The sequence below is a fragment of the Oxyura jamaicensis genome, chromosome 2 (assembly GCF_011077185.1).
Source record: "Oxyura jamaicensis isolate SHBP4307 breed ruddy duck chromosome 2, BPBGC_Ojam_1.0, whole genome shotgun sequence".
In the NCBI taxonomy this organism is placed as follows: Eukaryota; Metazoa; Chordata; class Aves; order Anseriformes; family Anatidae; genus Oxyura; species Oxyura jamaicensis.
Genome location: NC_048894.1, coordinates 78,360,164 through 78,382,632, shown reverse-complemented (window position 1 = coordinate 78,382,632; position 22,469 = coordinate 78,360,164). Strand labels below are relative to the sequence as shown.

Sequence of the window (22,469 nt, the reverse complement as noted above, 5' to 3'; positions counted from 1 at the left end):
GTAATAAATTTCATAGCTCTGTTTTATTTTCAAGGATGCTTTTCCATAGGTTTCCACTGTAGTGACATCTCAGAAAATTTTCCAAAAAGTAGCCAGAGGACTGTATGTATTTGCCTTTGATTTTTTGATAAATAATGAGTCTATGCCTCTCTCAGGATTAATCATTCACCTTTCTTTGGCTCATGTTTGATATATAACTGTGCTTTTCGTATGATAGATCTAGTGAGAGGTAACGTTCTGCCATCTTCCTGTTATCTTCTAAAAGCTAGGGGTGGGGAAAGGTTACAAAAACAGTCTTTTTACACGTTTTCTTAACCTGAAATTAAGACTGGAACTTTAATAGTTGAAAGTCAGATTAGTTAAATGGCCTAAGAGCGTGATGCTGATTTTTGTTGTTGTTCAATGACAGCATGGTTCTTCCAGTGGTTGTGGTAGCTTTAATAGCTGAACACTAAAAGTATGAAGGGGTCTGAAAACTAATTTATCTTCTACGTATTTGTGAGGTCCACCAGTAGTTAGTTTACAAGTTTGGAAGCTGAGAGAACTGCATTGTAGCTTCCGATCTTCACCTCTTCCAAGGGTGCGGGACTGCTGCAAGGATAGCCTCATTCAAGTTGTGATGCAGTCAGTAAGGTTTTCAGGATCATACAAACATCTAAGAGTGTTTCTTTTGTCCAACCAAATCTCTGATGTTTTGTGCAAAGTCAGTTTGACTCCTTTGAAACTTCTTTGTGAGCACACCCTTCAGCAGGTCACTTTGAGGCTTCCATCTGAAATGTTGCATACAGATTTACAGATTTTTGCAATGGTTACTTAGGCAAAATCTTTAGCAACAAATCAGTGCACCTGAAGCATTTTAAAACCAACTCTATGTGGGTGTAAGACAGAATTAAACAGAAAAGAATGTTAGTGGGAAAATCTTTCACGATTCAGCACCAGCTATCCTCAGTGGTGGCACAATTTCCCAATAAAAGCTTTTTTTAAATTTATTTCTTTTTTTTGATTTTATTTTTATCCTTTGTCTCTCTTTCCATGAAGAAGGCTTGGACTCTGCTTGTAGAATTGGTGACTATATATGCTGCTAGATAATATCCTATCTATCTATATACATATGATATTGGAGACGATATATGCTGCTCGTCACTTGTTACCCCTATTGTAACTTCTCTTTGATGAAAGTGTTCTTTCTTCCATGTCTCAGAAGCTGTCCTAGCTCTCTTCTGGCCAGGAAGGGGAGGCACAGGCCTCCCAAGTTGCACCTACAGCTAGCCTGAAAAGTGGCAGTTTAATTTTTTATTAAGTGTCTCTAACAATATGGCAAATTAGGTTCTGATTTAAAATATACAATAATAGCTCTGGGTGAGATATAGAGAACTGGAAGGTCTGTAACCCTGTCATTTTCTTTAGTCATATCAGTGGAAAATGTGACTAAAAAAAATAAGTAAAATGAAACAAAAACCAGAACAACAAAAAGTGAATATTGTCAGTCCTACAAAGATTTAAAGAAATGGCTGAAACATAAGAAACAGAAGGAGTAGAAATCTCCACATCTTACAAGAAATGGAGATCATCAACAAATTTCCCTAGGTACCTTTGTTGAAATATAGGCTGTTCACATCTCCACCTTAGGGAGGAGGTGGAGCAGTGAGGTGGCAGTTTGACAATACCAAATTATTCAGGGTAGCAGGGACAACAGGAGGCTGAAGAATTGCAGTCTGACAGTGAGAATTCAAGAGTGAATAGCTATGAAGTGGAAAAGAACAAAATACAATGCAGGTAAATTTTAGTGCTGGGATATGTAGCCTCGTGAAGATGTAGGGTGAAAGCTCAGTAGTGTTTCAAAAAAGACAAACTGAAGGTTATCAATTAATAGAAAAAGGACAGAACAAACAAAAAACGTTATAATGCCACTTCAAAAAAAAACATGTGGCTTGTGTGTACACCTTGAATATTATGTGCTGTTCTGCCTCGCATTTTGACAATGATACACTAGAAATATACGAGGTGGTGGGAAGAAAGAACTAGAGGCAGCAAAGGTATCCTAGAAAGGATTAAAGCTTCTCTTGGAAGAAAGCAAGTAAGTTAGTGATCATCAGGCTGGAAAAGAGATTATCACAGAATGGTTTGGGTTGGAAGGAACCTTAAAAGATCACCTGGTTCCAACCCCCTGCCATGGGCAGGGACACCTCCCACCAGAGCAGGTTGCCCAAAACCCCATCCAGCCTGGCCTTGAACACCTCCAGGGAGGGGGCATGATGGGAAGGCAAGGCTTGGAACTAATATGTCCAAAACATAAGTAGACAAACAGTTAACCAATTGCCTCGTCCGTTATAGGCAGTAGGAATAATCAAAAAGAAACTTGAGACCCAAGTTCGAACCGACCTGGTTCTTTAGGGGAAAAAAAAGTAAAAACAGCAGATTTGCGGAATGTGTTGATGAACATTTCTGGGGATACTGAAAGCTTATATGTGACAATGGGTCAAGTTTGTGGAAGAGGACTTGCACAACCCATTGTGGGTTACTAAGTATACATAAACAGCATACAACTTGGGCAGTCCATTGCAGCTGATTGTTGGAGGATTAAATAGTTAGCAGGAAAGTCCTTAGTATACTTGCGTTATTATTGGTTTTCCTTTAGGCATCATCTGGATGCCTTCTCTTAGATGTTGTTACACAAGACAAATGCCCAGAGTGACTGGAGAAAATGCCTGAGTCATTTTCCAACTTCAGAAAGCCATTTTAGTGTTCCCACATCAAAGGCGTTAGACAAGAAACTGATAAGGACAGATACTGACCTAAGAGATTATTTTAATTTTCTGATGGTATTGTGTCTGTATGAATTTTGTATACTAAGTGTTCTTCATTTTTGATACTCAAGTGAGAGAAATAGATTACTGTTTTCTCATCTTGATGCATGGGGTGACAGCCATATTCCATTAATTTTTGAATTTGTTGTTCAATTGCAATTTCTTAACATCAGAGATCTGACACAATTTTTATATATTTTATGAAGTAGCACATGCTATTGACATGAGACAAGACCATATAAGCAATGTGTTATAAATACCTTAAGTGTTTTTAAAAGGAAAAAAAAGCAAAAACACATTCATTAGGCCTCACATTTTCTTTACATAGTAAATATCCAAGAAAAAAAGCCAGAGGAAACTGGATTTTCTCAGTTCTGCTGTCCACAAAGTGATGTTTTCACTGCGTTCTTTGCCTTTGGTTTACAGAAGATTTTCTTTTCTCTGAAAAGTTCTGAAATAGTACCAGTTTGTCATTACTCGCTCTTCATTTTATTTACAGCTGCAAGAGTCTAATACTGACAGGCAACTTATTGAGACATCTCCAGTTCTTCAAAAGCTTACGGAGTTTGAGGAGGCAATTGGAGTCATCTTTACACACGTTCGGCTTCTAGCACGTGCGTTCACTCTGAGGACAGTAGGCTTTAACCACCTGACTCTGTGAGTATGTGGCAAGAGCCCTTGTATAGCTCTGTTGGCCCTGCTGTTAGTATCCCAAATTACTTCGTTTGCGAACAAACTCTAGATGTTCTTTCCATCTCTTCTTCAGAAGAGAGAATAGCTATGTTTGTCAGTCTGCCTGTCTTGGTGTACTGTCTCTGATAGTAGTCAATAGTGGGTAACTTGGGAATTACAAGTGTGTTAAAGAACCGTGCTGGTGTATCATCTGAGCTTCCTGCATCATTGACTCTGGGACAGCATTCCTGACACCGTAGCAGAACACACTTGAATTTACATTTGGGCAGAGAAAAAAGTCCTGTTTTTTGGGCCTGCTACAGACCTTGTATTATATTATATGTATAGCACCTGAACATGTAGTAGGCTTGGGTCGCTGACTAGAGCTGCAAGATACTGTGACAAAGGAAATAGTGTTGTGCCAGTGCATATCCAGTCCAGCATCTAATATGGGTTTAAACCCTGATCATTTTATTTCTTGTGAATGAACAGATATTTCTCTATTGAAATCACTGCAAGTACAGCCCACTGCAGGAGAAGATCAGGTTCAAGACCATCTAAGGAACCTGAAGGTGCACAAATCCATGGGACTGGATGAGGTTCATCCACTGGTCCTGAGGGAGCTTGCAGATAGAGAAGGTGCTAAGCCACTATCCATTGTATTTGAGAAGTCATGGCAATCTGAAATCTGACTGGAAGAGGGGAAACATAGCCCATGTCTTTAAAATTGATTAAAAAAAAAAAAAAAAAGGAAAACCCAGCAGGGAGCTACAGGCCAGCCAGACTCACCTCCATGCCCAGCAAAATCATGGAGCAGATCCTCTTGAAAACTATGCTAAGGATAGAAAATAAGATAGAAAATAAGAAGGTGATTGGTGACAGTCAGTGTGGCTTCACTAAGGGCAAATCGTGCCTGACATGTGGCTTTCTATGACGGGGTTACAGCATTGGTGGACAGGGGAAGGCAACTGATGTCATCTACCTGGACTTGTGCAAAGCATTTGACAGTCCCACACAACATTCTTATCTCTGAATTGGGGAGACTTGGATTTGGTGGATGGACCACTCAGTGGACAAGGAATTGGCTGGATGGTCGCACTCAGTGTTACAGTCAACAGTTCAATGCCCAGGTGGAGACCTAGGGATGGTGGTTGATGAGAAGCTCAACGTGAGCCAGCAATGTGTGCTTAAGCCTAGAAAGCCAACCGTGTCCTGGGCTGCATGAGAACGAGTGTGGCCAGCAGGGTGAGGGAGGTGATTTTTCTGTTATGCTCTTTTGAGACCCCCACCTGGAGTCCTTCACACAGCTCTGGGTTTCCCTAACATAAGAAGGATGTGGACCTGTTGGAATGAGCCCAGAGGAGGGCCATGGGGATGACCAAAGGGCTGGAGCACCTCACCTATGAAAAACAGGCTCAGAGAGTTGGGGTTGTTCAGCCTGGAGAAGAGAGGGCTCTGGGGAGACCTAACAGTGGCCTTCCAGTACCTAAAGGAGGCCTACAGGAAAGCTGAAGAGAGAATGTAGAGGAAAAGCTATCACGGAGTGTAGTGATGGAACAAATGACTTTAAACTAAAAGAGGGTAGATTCAGGTTAGATATTAGAAAGGAATTCTTCACTCAGGGTGGTGAGGCACTGACACAGGCTGCCCAGAGAAGCTGTGGATGCCCCATCCCTGGAGGTGCTCAAGACCAGGCTGGATGGGGCTTTGGGCAACCTGGTCTGGTGGGAGGTGTCCCTGTCCATGGCAGTGGGGTTGGAACTGGATGATCCTTAAGGATCCCTTCCAACCCAAAGCATTCTATGGTTCATTAGTTTGCTTGTTTTTACGAAGTTACAGGTAGAGACCTTATCCCATCACAAACCTGATTTCAACTGATCTTCTTCAATTAGTCCTAGATATGTGATCTAAAAACTGTGTTTATCTGTAGCTACTTTGATTTGCTTTCCTCCTCAAAGTCAGTATTACAACAGTTTGTTGTGTTTTCATCTCACCTGGTTAACTCAGGAAATTTGTCTTAAGTGTGTTCAAAAATGAGTGAGGCTCACTTTCAGATCACTCTTTATTTTAATTTGTGTGTGCATGCTGGTTTTGTTTTTTCCTCCTTGAGTGCTTATTGATTTTGCTGCATTGATGTCTCATTTTTCAGAGGCCACAATCAGAGGATGGAATTCCTGGGTGACTCCATAATGCAGCTGGTAGCCACAGAGTATTTATTCATACATTTCCCTGATCATCATGAAGGGCACTTAACGGTGAGACTGCCATCAATCATGCTCTGAGAGAGCAAGTGTGGGATGCAGACTGAAATTATAGGAGCCGCTAGTGAATTGTTCTGGATTTGATTAATAAAAGAAGTCCAAGCAACCACTGCTCTTAATAAGACTTTGTTAATTTTAAGTCACGAGCTCTGCAATGAATAGGAAAAGGTGATTCGTGAGCCCAGTGCAATAATTTTTGTTGCTTGTGAAATGGATCAATATTTTTTAAGGATGTCAGTTACAAACTTGGGAGATAAGACTAGTTCATGTTTAACAAGAGGTTTTCAAACCATTTATTTAAACAGGCACATCACATGACTTTTATTCATGACTTCTAATCCTTTGAACCTAAAACCAAGCAGGGTTATCTGTCAAGATAAGACATTTTTACAATCTATTTTACTACATTTTCCTATTGATTTTAATTTGGAGCTCCTATAATAACTTTTGAATTTAGTTTTAATATTGTTAGTTGTCTGCTGCTGATTATGGTAACCTTTCAGCATTTCTTGTCCATGCTCTGAACAACCTAGTCTGGGGATCTTTCAGTTACTTACATTACTTTAGATGTAGGGTTGTAATATATGTAGTGGTTTCCTGATTGACTGATGCCTTTAGTGCTGTAGCTAGGCAGTATGAGAGGAACACATTTTTCTTAAGCTTTCTAATTTTTTCTTAGTTTTCAAGTCCTGATTGGAATAAAAAAGTGATACATGTATTAAGAATATATGACAAGTTCTCTAGTTCAAATTAAGTAACACTATAAATTTCTTAGCTAATGGGAGTGGTTTTTGCAAATCAGTGAAGGGATGGTGCTGATAAGTCTCCGACAAAGCAGTGTGTTTTGAAGAAAATACCACTTAAGTGTTTACAGAAAAGACAAAGTATGTGCTCTAATTAAGTCATTTTCATTTTCCCTCACTATTTCTTAAGTGTCATTTACATTTGCGTGAATTCTTCTGCCCCATTGAGGAGAAGCAGTTGATGAAGCCTGAACTTGTGATGTAAAAATTAGAAGGGGCCTTGTCATATTCATTCTTTACAGAAGAAACAAAAGCATAAGGCAGAAATCCAAGACTGGCATTGTTTTCCTTTGTAGGTGACTTTTAAGAACGTATGCATCAGTGTTGTTATAGTAAGATAAATCTTCCAAAAATATTTGGCAGGAAGGACATAAAGTGTTGCTATTAATGGGTATAAATACTCAAAACAACGATCAGAACATCACTGTGTTGCTTAATTTAATGATAAGTGAGTTGGCAAGTAGAACAAGCTGCACATTGCCCAAGATTTAGGGGAAACTACAAAGAGTGGAAGGGATGCTGAAAATACATAATGACAGAGAGGTAGGCAAAGCCTAGAATAAAATTTAAATTCTGGGGATGTGCATGCAGTGAAAAAGAAAATAGTCTTTGGATGTCTCAAATACGAGGGCAAATGAAATGAGACTTGTGAAGTGGAGGGAGACTGATGTAGGATCTGAAGAGAAACAGCATACTCTGGGTTCTTTTATCCTCTTGACTTGAGGTGTTTGGAAATAATAAGGGAGCATCAGATGGGTGGTGTCTGTTGAAGACAACATTGATAAAGGATGGGAAGATACCACTTGACTGGCAATGCAGAGGCCTCCCAGTGTGTAGTGATTACGTGTGAAGAGAGGTCTGTAAATTAACTATATGTAAGAACAAGGAAAGGAGAATGTAATCTTGTATGCATATTCTGAGATAGCCAAGTGATCTGTCAAAAAATAGAATGAAATTTTGTTGGCTACTGGAAGATACTTCCCCAGTGCTAACTTATGCTACAGTCATGGGTAGCAGTATGCTGTGTGAAGGTGGAAGAAAAACAACTCATTTTTTATTAGAATTGAGGTCCTCGCTGTATCACAAAGAGGAATTGAGCTTATTGCTAGATTCCACTTATAGAAGAAGCAAGTTTTAATATGGAATAAGTTGAGAACCATAGTGCTAGATGGGTAAGTGGTTCTTGCCATCTCTAATTTGCTAATTTTCTAATCTAGTGTGTATGTGGATCACTTATGATAGTGCTAATAATGGATGTGAATCCTGTCAAAATAAATTCTCTGTAAATACAGCAAAAGAGATCCTGCTTCTCCCATTGCAAGAAATGGATTTTCCTCACATGATACCACATTTCTGTCTCATAGGTTGCATGTTGTAGTTAGGATTTGGTTGGGAAGAGTATCTTATGGGGGGGAGGGGGAGGGGAAAAGAAGGCTTTTGGAAAGGAACAAGCAGAAGATGAGTTTAAGCACAGGTTAGGAGGGCTGGTAGTAATCCTTTCTGCAGTCTGCCTAGTTTATGAAGATCAAGTTGCAAGTATCTGCTTCATACATCATTGCCAAACAAATTATGAACATATTGTTCTTTATTTATCTGTTGTCAGAGATGAAGTATCAAGTGCAGTGAATAAATCTTGATTTTCATAAGCTCAGTTGACGTTCTGGAGCCAGGTAGCATATAACTTGGATCTAATAAGCTGTGCAAATGTGATATGGAAGACAAAAGAAGCTACATTGCATGCAGCTTCTCAACTCTGGTTTAAATATAAGCAGTGGAAGAGAGGCATTTTTCTCAGAATATCCCCAAATTATTAAAATACGCTGTTTCATTTAAAGAAGAAAATTAAAATCCACAAACACAAAGCTCACCTTAACCATGGGTTCAGAAAATTTAACAAAAATCTGAAATACCAAAATACTCCTTTAGGCTGGGCCAGATTGTATCTTTGACAGAGCTCTGATTAGATTGCTAATTTAGCAATCTGCCTAGAGTCAGGGGTAAGCTCTTATGGGGCTCTGCTGGGAAACCAGGTGTCCTGGACATTATCATGTATTGAAAATGTTAGAGCCAGATTTTCATCAGGGATTCATCAATTCAGCTATTGTGCCTTCAGTAGAGCAATGTTACATTACACTAATGTAATGTAGTGGACAATGGAGACTGTTATGTAGGCTTCAAAATATCATACATTTGTACTTTATATAGAATAAATGTGTACAACTTTGTGCATTACTTAGACTAGAAGAATGTAGATTAGTTGAAGAAGTATAGGACTGATGAAGAGATGGCATATGAATGCAAAGAATCTCACAAGAAAAAACACTGTAAATGCAAGACTTATTTATAGAAGGAATATATCTAGAGAACAAATTGGTGAGAAGGGAAAAATCAGTGGTAGAAAATGCATGTGTGCATAAATCATTTGAGGTGTGCTGAAACATTCTCAGACTGGGAAGTGAGAGGCAGCAAGGATTAAAAAATAAAACAAACCTCCCCCCAGCTCATCCTACCTTTTATAGTTTGGCATCGCTAATTGTTAACATTGAATGAAACTTTTTTCTCTTGCAGCTGTTGAGAAGTTCTTTGGTGAACAACAGGACACAGGCCAAAGTGGCAGAAGAGCTGGGAATGCAAGAGTTTGCCATCACTAATGACAAGACGAAAAGACCTGTAGCTCTTCGAACTAAGACTTTGGCTGATCTCTTGGAATGTGAGTTAGTGTGTTATAACAGCTTAGTGATTATGCAACTTTCTTATCCTCGGGGCTTATTTAAGAAAACCATCAGAAATTGCTCAGATCATTATTAAAAATGTACATTCAGTTTTTCAAATAAATTATGACTATACCTCTGCACACCAAGTTTTTGAACACTAGCCTACATTTTTGAAGTTTGTACATAAGCATGAGGAAGGTGTAATCGCAGATACAAAATTGTAGGCATAGAAATGATGGCCATGGTGGTCATGATGACTGGGTCAAAAGAATGTCTTGGAAGTTAAAACTTGGAAGTTAAAACTTGTCATCGAGTCAAGCTGTTTAACAGCAGTTTCAATGTTTCAGTAATATGTTCCTGGTCCTATGGGAAGAAAGTAGTACCATCAGGACGTGAATTTTTTTGTGGTCCATTTAACTACACTTTAGCAGGTTTCAAAATAGTCATTCCACTAAAGGGGAAGCTCCACAGAAATTAAATGATTTTTCTGTCTGTTTATGAAAGTGTGTGCTACTTTTTTTTTTCCCCCAAAGGAAGTGGAAACAATGATCAATATTATGCAAAGAAAATTAATCTGTATCTTGTATATTTTGATATATTTTGTGAGCCATTCAGACTTCCTTGGCTTTTGCCAAGATCTCTTAGCAAAATGAAATTGCACGCAAACAGTAGTGGTTTAGATATAAAATAGTTTTCATAGTACCCAGTAGCAATTTATTAGTAAGTAGCCATGGCTTGCTGGTTAAAATGTGAGATTAAGAGCTGAGTGTTTTTTTTAAGTCTTTAAATCCACTGAGTGGATTTGGGTAAGTCAGTTAGTCTCTTGGTCAACTTTATTTTTTCTTGTATGTGCAAGACAGTAATACCCTCCTCAGATCACTGCTGTGAAACATAATTCAGTATGTCTTTAGAGTACTCAGAAATATTTGTTTCTAAAAGTGCAAGCCATTAACATTCTCCGTGGATAAATAACAGTGCCTTTTTTTTTTTTTCTCCTTCCCCCCAGCATTTATTGCTGCCCTATACATTGATAAAGATTTGGAATATGTTCACACTTTCATGAATGTATGCTTTTTTCCACGGCTAAAGGTAAGACCAGTCAGTTTCCTACATTCCTACCACTACTGAATTTTAGCACATGGTGTTTTGGACTCCTATCACAATCTCTCAACTATAATCTTCTTTGTGAACTTCTTACAGGAATTCATTTTAAATCAAGATTGGAATGACCCTAAATCTCAGCTTCAGCAGTGCTGCTTGACTCTCAGAACAGAAGGAAAAGAACCAGACATTCCTCTTTACAAGTAAGAACCAGCATCTCACAGCTACCAGCTAAATATCAATCTTTATTTTATATGGAGGAAGATGTGTTTAAACACCTTGTTTTCCTCATAGCCCTCCAGTCAACTATCTGAAAGTGGAAAATGTTGAACTATTGTTTTACAAGTTTTATATGTTTTAAGCCATCACAGAATTATAAAGCGTTTTTATCTTTTACAGTTTGAGGGGAAAACATTACATTTGATGTATGTTTGATGGAATATTTCATTGGCATCGTTCTATATTTGTTCCTCCTTTAATGTAAGGAATGAGTATTTTATATGGAATGAATCGAACAGTGGGTGTTTGGATATGAAGTCAAGATACCTCCATTCTATTTTTCAGTAGTATGAAATTTCTCTACATCCCTGTGGAAACATAAATGATTGTAGGTTGTTGGTAATCCACAGCTGGATGCATTTGAAGGGTAACAGTTGTTGGACGCTCGCTGTGCAATACGCCTTGTCTTGTGTCTGTCTTCCAGTATAGTGATAGGAGAGCTTAGGGCTATGAATCTCAACTTGGACACCTCACTTAGATACCTGAAGCTGGATGGGATGGACCTTCCTTCTCTTTTGTAAACAGTTGTAAAATAGCATACTAGCTGCTTCGCAGGCAATAATAAAATTTAAGATTGTATACTGCATCCATATCCACCCAATTATGCAGGGATGAGTGCAAAGTTAGCCCCCAAAAGAAGAGAGAGAGGCTAAGAAAGTTCAAGGCTTGTGTTGTTAGGATTAGTATATTAAAAAGGCATGAAGAATGAAAGTCTTCATTTGTCGCATGTATGGAAGTGAAGTTTTCAATGAAATGTAGTGATTCAGTGAGAAACAGTGCTCTTCAGAAATATGATTGTTTCAACGCTGTAACCGATAGATACACTGGAAACCCGACTCCTTAGGGTCTCTGTGAGGGCTCACCTTTATCTTGAGTGAGGGACATCAATACAAAAGAAATGATGTCTGATTCTTGTAAAAACCCACTGCGTATCAGATAACAAGTGTGTGTTTTGATTTGATGATAAATTGATTTCTGTAGTAAAGTTTATTTATCTCACTATTATCTTGTTAAATACCTTTTCTTGGGGTTCTGTTTCAGTGCAGTCATCAGTATTGCTTTTAAATTTGGGGTTGCTTCTATTTGCTCATGTTAGTTATGCAGCACACAGAGTACTATAGCTAGATACTTTAAACATTGATGTGAAATAGGTACTCCTTCCAAAAAGAAACAAGGTAGTGGACAGCACTCAAGCTGACAGCAGGGAGAGATTTGGGACAGGAAGAAGAGACAGCAGAAGAAACACTCATTGTATGTCTAGGGAATTATCTTTTTCTACAGTAGGTGATTGTTGATGCATGTCCTAGACTTTAGCTCAAATTGAAAGTTGTTTTTTTTGTTTGTTTGTTTTTGTTTTTTTGTGATAAACTGTAACTTTTCAAAGCTGATGGAAAATTACCGTGATAATTCACAATGTGGAGAGGTGTGCTATGCCCGGTATAAAGTACTTGCTAACTGTACAACTCTCAAGGACTAAAATTTTATAAAATTTTAGTGCATGCAATCATATTGGTGTGATTATTTGCAATTGCACAACCACATGCAATTTAAGTAATTTTATTCCAAGTGTATTCAGTGTTTCAGCATTTTGTGTGCATTTTTGCCTATAGGTTGTTTTAATTTTCATGTAGTGCTCCTTGACTGAACCTGGAGGAATAAGTATACTCAATATAAATGAGATGCATTTTATGTAAATTGCTCCTTTTTATTGTGTGTGCACCATCCTGGCAATCTCTGGGTTAACGTAACTTATACAGCCATCCTTCAACTCTTGTTCCTTGCTATGTGCTAGTTCCACAAAGTGTATTTACCAGGCTGAGAGCTTGGTGATGTATGTGCCACTGACAGGTTCTGCTTTTTAATACTTCCTGCCTGAATAAATCATGTCTCTCATTTCAGGACTCTACAGACAGTGGGACCATCTCATGCCAGGACATACACAGTAGCAGTTTATTTCAAAGGGGAAAGAATAGGATGTGGTAAAGGTCCAAGGTATAGTAAAAAAAATATTAATTGCATATTGTTGAAGTTTGACTGTGGTGGTATCCAAAATAGCCAACCACAAAGACAGCTAAGAGTCTGGTTGACCTTAGAAGATGAAAACTGTGGAGCCTTCCTCAAGTCATTCTGAGTTTCTGCTTTGGGAATACCTGAAGGGTTTTATGTTGTATACTTTGGCGTCTTTAGCTTTTAAGAACAAGGTGGCTAGCTATAATACCCTGCTTGTGGCTCTCAGAATGGAAACTGCAGAACAGCTTGCAGGAAACAGCAACATCATCTGTGGCTTTACTGCTAGACTATTTTTCAACTTAAGCTGGAAAGGTAGGGGTGCGAGGCTCTTAACATTTTTTCTGATATTACCCCTTTCATTTGTTTTTGTATTGGCGTCTTCAGGAATTGCAGACTTCAACCGTAAGCCCATTTGGTGTTACCAAATTTTGTTCCTTTTTTTTCTTGGGTCAAAACAAATGTTTCAGCAAAGAATGAAGTAGAATATTCTGTTAGTGTTATTGGTCAGAGTTTAAAATATTCCACTGGAGCTGTGGTACTGTTGCTCACATATTTATGGAAAGGCTGATATATACTCTGGGCGTTACTGGCTAGTGGTTTTCCAAAGAGTTTTACTACTGAGCAGTAACTTTGTTATATACTTTAGTTTATTCTTTGCAAGTTAAATCATATACTTGATGATCTCAGAGGTCTTATATAACCTAAATGATACTATGATTCTATGTTTAACATGTTTTTGTTTGGCTTTCACAGTATTCAGCAAGCAGAAATGGGAGCTGCAATGGATGCACTTGAAAAATGTAAGATATTTGGGCAACAAAGAAAACTATTTTTAGATTATATCCTTAGACTTCACTAAAGTGAGGTGCAGGTTATGTGGAGAAGCAAAACTGAACACAGCAGGTGAATGCTGTGTTGAATGCTGTCAGCTTCTGAGCAACAGGTTTGCTAATCAGTACTTTCAAGGCAATGTTGTAAAAAGAGGTGTTAATGGTACCAATAGGTATTCTTTAAAGGGAGTTGGCATGTTACAGTAAATACGACATAGAGGGAACCACGTGCAATGAAGTTTCATAGCATATTCAAGCTTGGAAAAAATCTCAATGGGATAAGTTCAATGTCAGACCAAACAGACTTATCTCGTACTCTAATATGGGGGAGGAGGAAAATTAATTTTCAGTTGCTACTTCGAAAAATAAATTTTGATTGCAAATTTTATAGCAGGCTCGGTTAAAATCTAACAGGTAGGTCTCCAGCTAATGTACGTTGATACTTACTTGTTAACAACAGCTCATATCAGCTGAGGATCCAGTGATCTTTGCATCTTTCAGAATGACACATAGGAAAGCCAGCATGGGAGCAGTCTTGTGTTGCAATGGAGTAAGAGATGAAAGGAGTGAGCGTATGCAAACATCTTATATGAAAATTTCAGTTGAGTTAAAATGCCAGATGTGCAAATACTGTAAGCAAATAAATGACATGCATTTTGTGCAGCAGAAGCTCTCTATGCAGAAAGACTAAAGTACATTTTACATTTGATTGAAAGGCCTGCAGTTGTTCAGTTGCCCAAGGGTTTTAATCTGTTCCCTGCATGTGGAAATCTCAGGGCTTAAAACTTGCAGAAGACAATGAATCCCTGTAATTCCAGGGATACCAGAATTTTCATATCCGTTTGCTAGATGTAGACTCCTCACCAGTAAATTTGGCAAGTAGAAGACACAACTTCTCTAGTGAATAATTGCAGAATCTTCCTGAAGTTTTCTTTTTATTTCCTTGTGAGAGTACCACCCCTCAAAGAGCTGTGAACTTCATCTCCTAGCGGTGTAAGGACTTCTCACCTCTCTTTTCTGACATGTTTTTGTTTGGATACTGTAGAATAATATATAGGTAGGAAGAGATCTCTAGAGGTCTCTGCTTCAGCTACCCCTCAAAGCAGGCCCAACTTTGCAGTTAGGTAATGTTCTCAGGTCCTTGGGCAGTCAGTTTTTGACCCTCCTTAGAGATGGAGGCTCCATAGTTCTAATGGGCATCTGTTCTGGTATGTATATTTGTGGAGTTGTTTGGGTGCTTTCTGAATGAATGCATAAGTAGTTAACTTCATGTAAAAGTCATTTTCACATACCTGTTTATATATATGACAGTTGTGATAAGTTTGTTATATAAATTTCCTTCTCCACATCATAAATGGGCTATAAACAGATTGCTACCAAGCTGAGTTTTGCAGAGTTCTTAAAGAATCACGTTACAGGCACAGCGCCAAAAATACAATTTTCGTTTTATGGTGCACATGAGCAACAAAATTTCCCAGAACTCCATTAAACAAAGCACTGGAGTTTTAAATACAACAACAATTTAAAAACAATTTGCTTTTGTTTAGATCGTTTTGTTTTAAATAAGAATACATTCCTATACTGAAGTTGTGAATAACTGATGAGGAAACTTTTTATTCCTGTAGCATTATAAGAAGACACAAATTTCGCCAGCCAATAAAACATCGCAATAAAGTCATTCTGTTCTACCAGAAACTCCTGCAAATTAGGTGGCTTCCACACTGTGTTCTCTAGCTGAAAAAAATCTTTGTTGCCTGGGACCTGGAAAGAACAGGAAAACTCTCCTGGGGGAAATACCACCCAGAGCCTCCATCTCTCTTGGTGCCAAGGGGCCGCTCCCTGAGGAACCTCAGCTGAATTCTCTTGTGGTAGCTAACTAGAGCAATCCTTTGCTAAGACATATTCAGACTTGCTTATGGCTTTAAAGGTCAATGTAGCAACCTTTTGCATTTGTCTCAGCTGCAGACAAGTAGCTAATTCTGCTCCCAAAGCTCTGTTGCCGTAGGATCCCAGCAGGATTTGCTGCCAGCTACAGGCTCCCATGCACTCTGCCACCTCTTGCTTTCAGACTGGCTGGAGATGCAGGTCCAAGCAGCTGTCTGCAGCATAGATAGATGAATGTCAGCGCCCTGGTCATGCAGAAAATGCTGTATTCTGCCAGATGTGCACCAAATAGAGAGCAATTGCATAAGCTGATTTTACAGCTTCATTTCTCACTAGTATACCTGTGTACCAGCCAAGCAGCAAATGTCTGAAATCACAAGTATCCACCCCCTAGCTATTTCTCCAACACCTCAGCTGTGTCTAGTCTATTTTATCCAGTCTTCACTCACCCATGCTCATAAACTATGTTAAGCCTGTGTACTGGCACATAACTAAGCGCTAACTTTTTCAAGAACGGATTTTACTGCAATCTATTCTGCCATGCTATTACTTTTCCATTAGGAACCCTGCCATAATGTGGGGCATCTAGTAGATTCCGCATGGTTTAAAATAATAATGGAAACACCTGTACAAGAGCTGGGAACCAGTGACTTATGCTCTCTGGAGTGAGAACAAGGCAAAAAAAAACCTTGACAGCATTGACAGTAGACTCATTCACTTTTCAGTACTGACCACTTGTTGCTAAGGGAACTGAATGTAAAAATCTAAGTAATACCTGGCCATGTTGCTATACCAGAATCTTATATATATATATATTTTTGTGAGTGTATTGGATTTGGCAGTATTTTGTTGCAGGAGAAACAGGTGTGGAAGTCATAAAGAAACCAAAGTCTTATGACAGAGAACACTTGTTTCTATGGATTCATAGAAATGAGTAAAAATGGTAATAACATTATTCCCCTCCAACCCTTAATCTCATCAAAGTTTTTTTCTTTTTTTCTTTCTTTTTTTTTTTTTTTTAAAAAAAAGAAGCTTTCTGTGTTGCCTGTTTGTTTATTAATATAAAATATTTTTCCTTGTGTCAGATAACTTTCCCCAGATGGCCCATCAGAAACGGTTCATTGAACGGAAATACAGACAAGAGTTGAAAGAAATGAGGTGGGAAAGAGAGCATCAAGAGAGAGAGCCAGATGAGACCGAAGAAGCAAGGAAATAAAAGGAGGGCACGGAAGCAGTGGCATATTTACTTACCTAATAACTCTGACTGTGGCCTATGGAGACCTAACCTAGTTTCTTGCAGATGATGAATGAGGAGTGCCTGTTGATATCAAACAGAAAAACATAATCTCTGCTTTAAAGTCTGTATATAGTGTTTCGTTAGTTTGGTTTTAACCATCAAGTTTGTTCTTTTTCCCAATAAGATTTGTTTTTAAGTTTTAATTTTTATGAAAATTTGTGGGATTATTTTTATTGTTTTTACTATCTTGTATGAAATAATAAAGTATTAATTTCAAAAGTCTGTAGGAGAAAAAGCTGTGTAACAGGTGTCTCCTATGTCCCAGTGCTGTTGTGCCAGTTGTTACGTGAACTCATTTGTGGAGGGGGAAAGTGTTATGACATACTAATTCAGAGAACTGAAGTATGTACCTAACTCCAGTTTTGCTGCTAAATGTACTTCCTGACTCTCCTAAACCACAGACATAAACTTCTGGTCTTTTTACATGTATTGGTACAGTATCTTAAGTAAAGGAGATACTCACTTTGGTTTTAAACAGTGGGACCCATACTTTGAAAGTGATATAGATGTGTGAAAGGTGTTTCTTAAGTCAACACTGTGAAACTTCAAGGGTGGGGGATAACATAGTACTCTTGAAGCAAGAGAATGCCAATGTGTATTTTTTTTTTAACAGAGAATGTATAAAATGTACACTTACTAGTTTGATTCTCATCTTACTGCTTTATCAAACTGGTGTCTACCTTAACAGGTTTCTTTGTCCAGAAGGTACCAGGGTAGCCCTGATAGAGAAATGGTGTATTAGAGGCTCCATAAAAATGCTGCTCTAGATAGGTCTGTTGAAAATTGATTGTATTCATAGCACGGCAGAATTCGTTCCAGAAGTGTACTTCATAGATAGTGTACAAGTTTAAGTCCAGGCCAACTTGGTCTGCTGATCTCCTGGACAACTGATGTATGCAATCCAGTTTCTTGATTTTTGGAGTCTCTGGCTTTTGTAAAACACTTCTAGAAAAGCTTTGAATGTTCCCAAATAATGGAATATCCTCCAAATCTATTGATGCTTTGTCCAGCTGACTCTTGGCTTCATCCTAGGTGTTTGTTTGTATTTTTAATTTGCCTGCTTCAAACCATTCATTTCTGTTGTGCTGACTTGTGAGCTGGATCAGTCCCTTTGTATCTGTTGTGTAGTTGGGTCATCTCTTCATCTTTCTTTTCTGATAAGCAAAAAAAATGTTGAATCTGAACTCTGCACTTGCTGGCTGCTTCAGCTCCTATTTGAGTCATTTATGCATCTTTACTAGTACAAATAACAGATATATTTGATAAGGTAGCCAGGCACATTGATGAGCAAGGATGCATGAATCTGGCCCAGAGGATTTAAGCAGTGCTCCTGAGGAGAGAAAAAAAAAAAAAAAAAAAAAAAAAAAAAAAACTTTTGCGCAGTGGCCATGCTACTCTGAGCAGTGTTTACTAGCTCTAGTTTCCAGTACTTGAGTTGTCTGGAGCACCCTTTTGTAGCTGTGCAATGGAGATCACTAAAAGCACTTTATTGCAGGTGCCAAAGTAGACTCAAGCGTAGCTGAAAAAAGATCAGACTATACCTGTCTTCCCAAAGTTTCACTTCTGGGCTAATCAGTGTGTATTTTCATAAGCACAATTTTTGTATACATGCAACGTGAAGCGTGCTTAAATGTGTCTTTTAAAACTTGACCCCACAGCACTATCTCACTTCTTCCAGCTTGTATGATTACCTTTTCTTAATGGATTGATGCTTTGAATCCATTTCAGAGTATCAGAGGAAAACATTCAGTAATTTAGAGAGTGATAATAAACCATTAAAAAATAAAGAAAGGATAAAAACAAGATAAAGGTAAGGAGCTACTCTCTGCTGGATGCTGCTCTTCTTTGACTTTTGAGAAGTGATTGCAGCTCCTTACAGCTTCCCTATGTAAATAAAAAGCTGAAACGTCTCTGAACAGCAAAAGACTTAAAAAGCAAGAAGCAATGACTCCCCTGCCCTAAGCCTTTTGTATTCCAACTTTTGTAGCATTGCCCCTCTGCTTCTACTAATAAGCTGAAGTGGTGCAGTGGTAGAGGGTTACAGGTAATTGCGTACATCATTATTTTTCTCTTAAAAGTGACCAGATTCCTGTGTTTATAGAAGGTGCACTGACTGTATATTCATGGGTGTGAATTTGCTTTGTAAAAAATCTCTCCTCATGTCTCATATCACCAGTGTACCCCACGGAAGTGTTGGCTCATACACTTTTATTCCTCCTATACATCGTACCACTTCTCACGTGTAAGAAGACTGAGCTTATTCGTAAACATTTGCATAAAAATAGGTTGTTGATTTCATCAGCTATGGGAGGTGGAACCTGGAACTCTTCTCTTTTTGTCTTTGACACAGAAACTGCTTGAAAACAAACAAAACCAATTCCTGCATTCTGTCACTACAGCTAAAGAATTCCAGGTCTCCTACGGTAAAAAGTAGAAGATGATCATTTTTCATGAGTGAGCTGCCCTCCTTTCTATATTAGCACATATTTTTAGGTGGTAATGCAGGACCCAATGACTTGTTTTGTATATGAGTAGATGCAAGAAGAACAGGACTGAGTTTTGTGCAGAGCCAGCAGGTGCTGTGAAAGCATTCTCCTTTTTTTAATGTGCATAATGTACAGAGGATCGAATAATAATAAAAAATACAGCTCATTTGAACAAGGACATTAATTGGACTTACCTGAAATTCATCACTATTTGTGGAGCTTAAGTTCGCTTTGAGAGGCGTCAGGAAGATTATTCTATGGTGATAATAAAAGAGCCTTGGTTTCTAAGACTGGTGTAAACATTGTTGCTAATAAAATTTTCCAGAAGAGACTTCAGGCATGGTTGTTATTTGCTAAAACAATTTGGAAAGATCAAAAGGCAAGTCCCAATCATGTCTTCCTACTTCAAAGACTATTTGATTTTACAGGCTGCATATTTAAATGAAGTGATTCACGTGTGAAAAGTTTGTTTGGAAGTTTATAAAGCCTGTAAGTGCTTCGGAAGTTGATCATCCACAGTGTATGTTATATTTGGTGGAGCTGGTATTGCGATAAGAATTTGAGGCTCATACACCCCAACCGCCATTTTTCTCACCCCTTCCCTTACAGATTATTTATTAATCATCCAGCATTTTAAATAGCTTTGTGTAAATGGGGAATACTAAACCAGAAGGTGGGTCGCGTTTTGTTTCCTTGAAGCATTGTCTAGGCTGTAGCAAAAGCTTGCGATTGAAGAGCACAGTGCTGTCTGCTCTTCCCTGCAAGCCTCGATGTTTAGCTCTTGGAATGACTGAAATCTTATCATGAATAGGGTCAGAAAGAAAGGTGACACAACCTGTCAGTGGTTTCTGGTGATTATTCTTCCCCAGTAAGCTTAGGCTAGCCTGCTGTCAGGGGACAGACGTTCTGGATTCTGCTGTCTGTGTTCTTTCAACCACCTTTGGGAAATACAGTGAATAACCTGAAAAGCAGCTGCATAATAAGCTTTTGTTGATTTTTTTTTTCTTTACTTTGCTAAAAAAGAAAAACTGCCATACCGATACAGTAGGTGGGGCAGGGAATCAGTTCCCTCATCTGTCACTCTCACATCTCAATACAATTTAATCTTTCTGCAGAGCTGCCCATTAGACCATCTTCCACTAATCTCAAGTGGGTCTGGTAGAAAAATAGGTTAACTCCTTGTGTTTTGAAGGCAATAATCTCTCTTTGATACATGAATGCTCACTAAAATGGACTGCAAATCTAGGGATGTGTTGGTCACTCTGAATTATAGGCAAGGTCGAAACTTTAGTGAGAAGAGCCTTTCAAAAATATGTCATTATTTTCTTCCCTTGTATTCTGATGTATTTTGTGTTCCCAGCTTGCGTTACAGATGGTGTGTTTCGTAGCAAATTTTTCATGTTTACGAACACGCTACGTCTGCCTAGCAATGAAATGTTAGGTGAGATCATCCATCACAACAACTAGTTAGTGTTTCACTGGTTTCCTCTTTTAAAACAGTTATATGTAGGAGGAAATAAGGGTAAATGATTTTGCACTACTCTTATTTTCCTTATTTTCTTCTGTTTGTGATAGCCTACCTCATTGCTGTTGAGGTGAGTTGTTCATCCAGAGGAACTCTGAAGCTTGTAGAAGACTTTCTTAGGCTCTATTGTCTGATTTTTTTTCTGCTTGTAGGCACATTCCTGGCCTGGAAGGTAATGAGCTGAGGGAAAGGAGCATTGCTGGGAGCGTTGCTGACTGAAGTGCGTTGGGGGGGTGTCAGCATGGTGGAAGATCTGCCAGGGTGCCACGACAGCAGTGCAGTCGGAGAGGCTGGCCCCGCAGCTGCAGCCGAGTGTTTTGGCCAGAACAGGTAGGCTGAGCCTGTAAAGAGAAATGAAAGGAAAGATCTCCCCTATTTATAACTTATAACTAAATATATATATTAAAAAAATATATCAAAAGACAAGGGCTGCTCAGCCCTTACCTTCTCAAGCTTACCTGGACATTTTGTTTTTATGCCTGTTTTTTCAGGTACCCTCAAATTTCACAGATTTTCTTTCTAGGGTCCTAAGATGAAGTAGGTTATGTGCTCTGGCCCTTCAGATTTCCCCACACATCAGGGAGCAAGTGCAACTTAGAGGCACCTCCCTTCACCTGCTTGTGAAGAAAGCACCAGAGAGATGCACTTGGAACCTTGCTAAGTAGCTTCATTGCCTTTATCTAAATCATCTTGGCATTCCTGAGAAGGTTTCTAAAATCTTTCATGAATAAGCACGAATAAGTATAAATGATATACGTGTTACTTCCATTACAATCCTATCTGATTGTCTCAGAAATGTGATTTTGTTGCTCTTCTCAGTACCTGTGTTGAGGGAATAAAGTGCTACTTATTCTATTGATGAGAAATGAAAGCAAGGACAAAATTGTCACTGGGGTCTAGGTCTCCTGAGGTCTGTGGTAGAGCAATGATGCTTCATCCAGGGGATGCTCCAGTCTGTGGGTTAGGTATCTTTGTTTCAAAGCATGCTATGTTTCTCTTCCTGTGCCTGAAAGCCCCTGAGGGAGAGAAAGAGAACTTGGCTGTGCAAGCTGGGCACTGTCAGCCTCATCCCTTTTCCAAGGGATGAGTCTTGGGAGACAATGACCAAGGAGGGCTCTAAAATTGGGGACCCTGCTATGAGAAGCTAAAGCCCAGGCAATGTGTTGTTTGTACTCTTTTTAGAAATAAATACATAAATAAGTTTAAAAGTCCCCTTTCAGCAGACATTTCATAAGTAATCCATTAGCAAGAGACAGACTCTTGAGCTGACAAATTGTGAACTTTTACCAGTGACAGAAGCAGCTCCTCTGTCGGTGGTCCAGAAGTGATGCGGCAGTGATGGGTGAGTGTTTGTCATTGGAGGTAGCTTCTTTCTTTAAATAAAGATGGGCATGTTGGTCATGGGGACCCATGTGACCCCACTGAAGCCAGCTGAGCCAACATTTCTGACAAAATTTCGTTCCCTGCGGGCTTCCTCCTGTCATTACTTCATCCACTTACTGTGTCAGAACAGTCCTGACATGCTGACCAGCTAAGAAACGTTTTTGCTGCCAACTAGAATTACAATTCAAATGTTGTGGCTCTGTTTCCAGAGGAGTACTTGAACTGGCAAACAAAAAGCAACCATCTCCCAGTCCAGCAGCATTTGAAAATGCAAATATTATTCACTATCCAATTATACAGTGGTGGGTTTTTTTTGTTTGTTTTTTAAATAAAAGAAAAAAAATCCAATTAAAATTCTCTAAGATAAAAATTTTTAATGGCCTCATTGGACAAGTCATCTAAAATTGCTGCTGTTAC

The 22,469-nt window shown here is 38.8% G+C and overlaps 1 protein-coding gene and 1 long non-coding RNA gene across 2 annotated transcripts in view; both read left to right on the top strand.

Moving 5' to 3' along the window:
• The window catches only part of DROSHA (drosha ribonuclease III), a 68,339-nt gene extending 51,431 nt beyond the window's left edge, over positions 1 to 16,908 (top strand). The window contains exons 25-32 of the mRNA XM_035316402.1: positions 3,307 to 3,464; positions 5,629 to 5,734; positions 9,112 to 9,253; positions 10,264 to 10,346; positions 10,458 to 10,561; positions 12,537 to 12,629; positions 13,401 to 13,447; positions 16,447 to 16,908. Coding sequence (XP_035172293.1) covers positions 3,307 to 3,464; positions 5,629 to 5,734; positions 9,112 to 9,253; positions 10,264 to 10,346; positions 10,458 to 10,561; positions 12,537 to 12,629; positions 13,401 to 13,447; positions 16,447 to 16,577 — 864 coding nt within the window. The 3' untranslated portion in view covers positions 16,578 to 16,908. The remainder of the gene's footprint in view (positions 1 to 3,306; positions 3,465 to 5,628; positions 5,735 to 9,111; positions 9,254 to 10,263; positions 10,347 to 10,457; positions 10,562 to 12,536; positions 12,630 to 13,400; positions 13,448 to 16,446) is intronic.
• On the top strand, positions 2 to 2,414 carry LOC118161258. Its single transcript, XR_004747915.1, has 2 exons — positions 2 to 1,898; positions 2,046 to 2,414. It is a non-coding gene; the product is annotated as an uncharacterized LOC118161258 (long non-coding RNA).
• Positions 16,909 to 22,469: the final 5,561 nt, after the last annotated feature.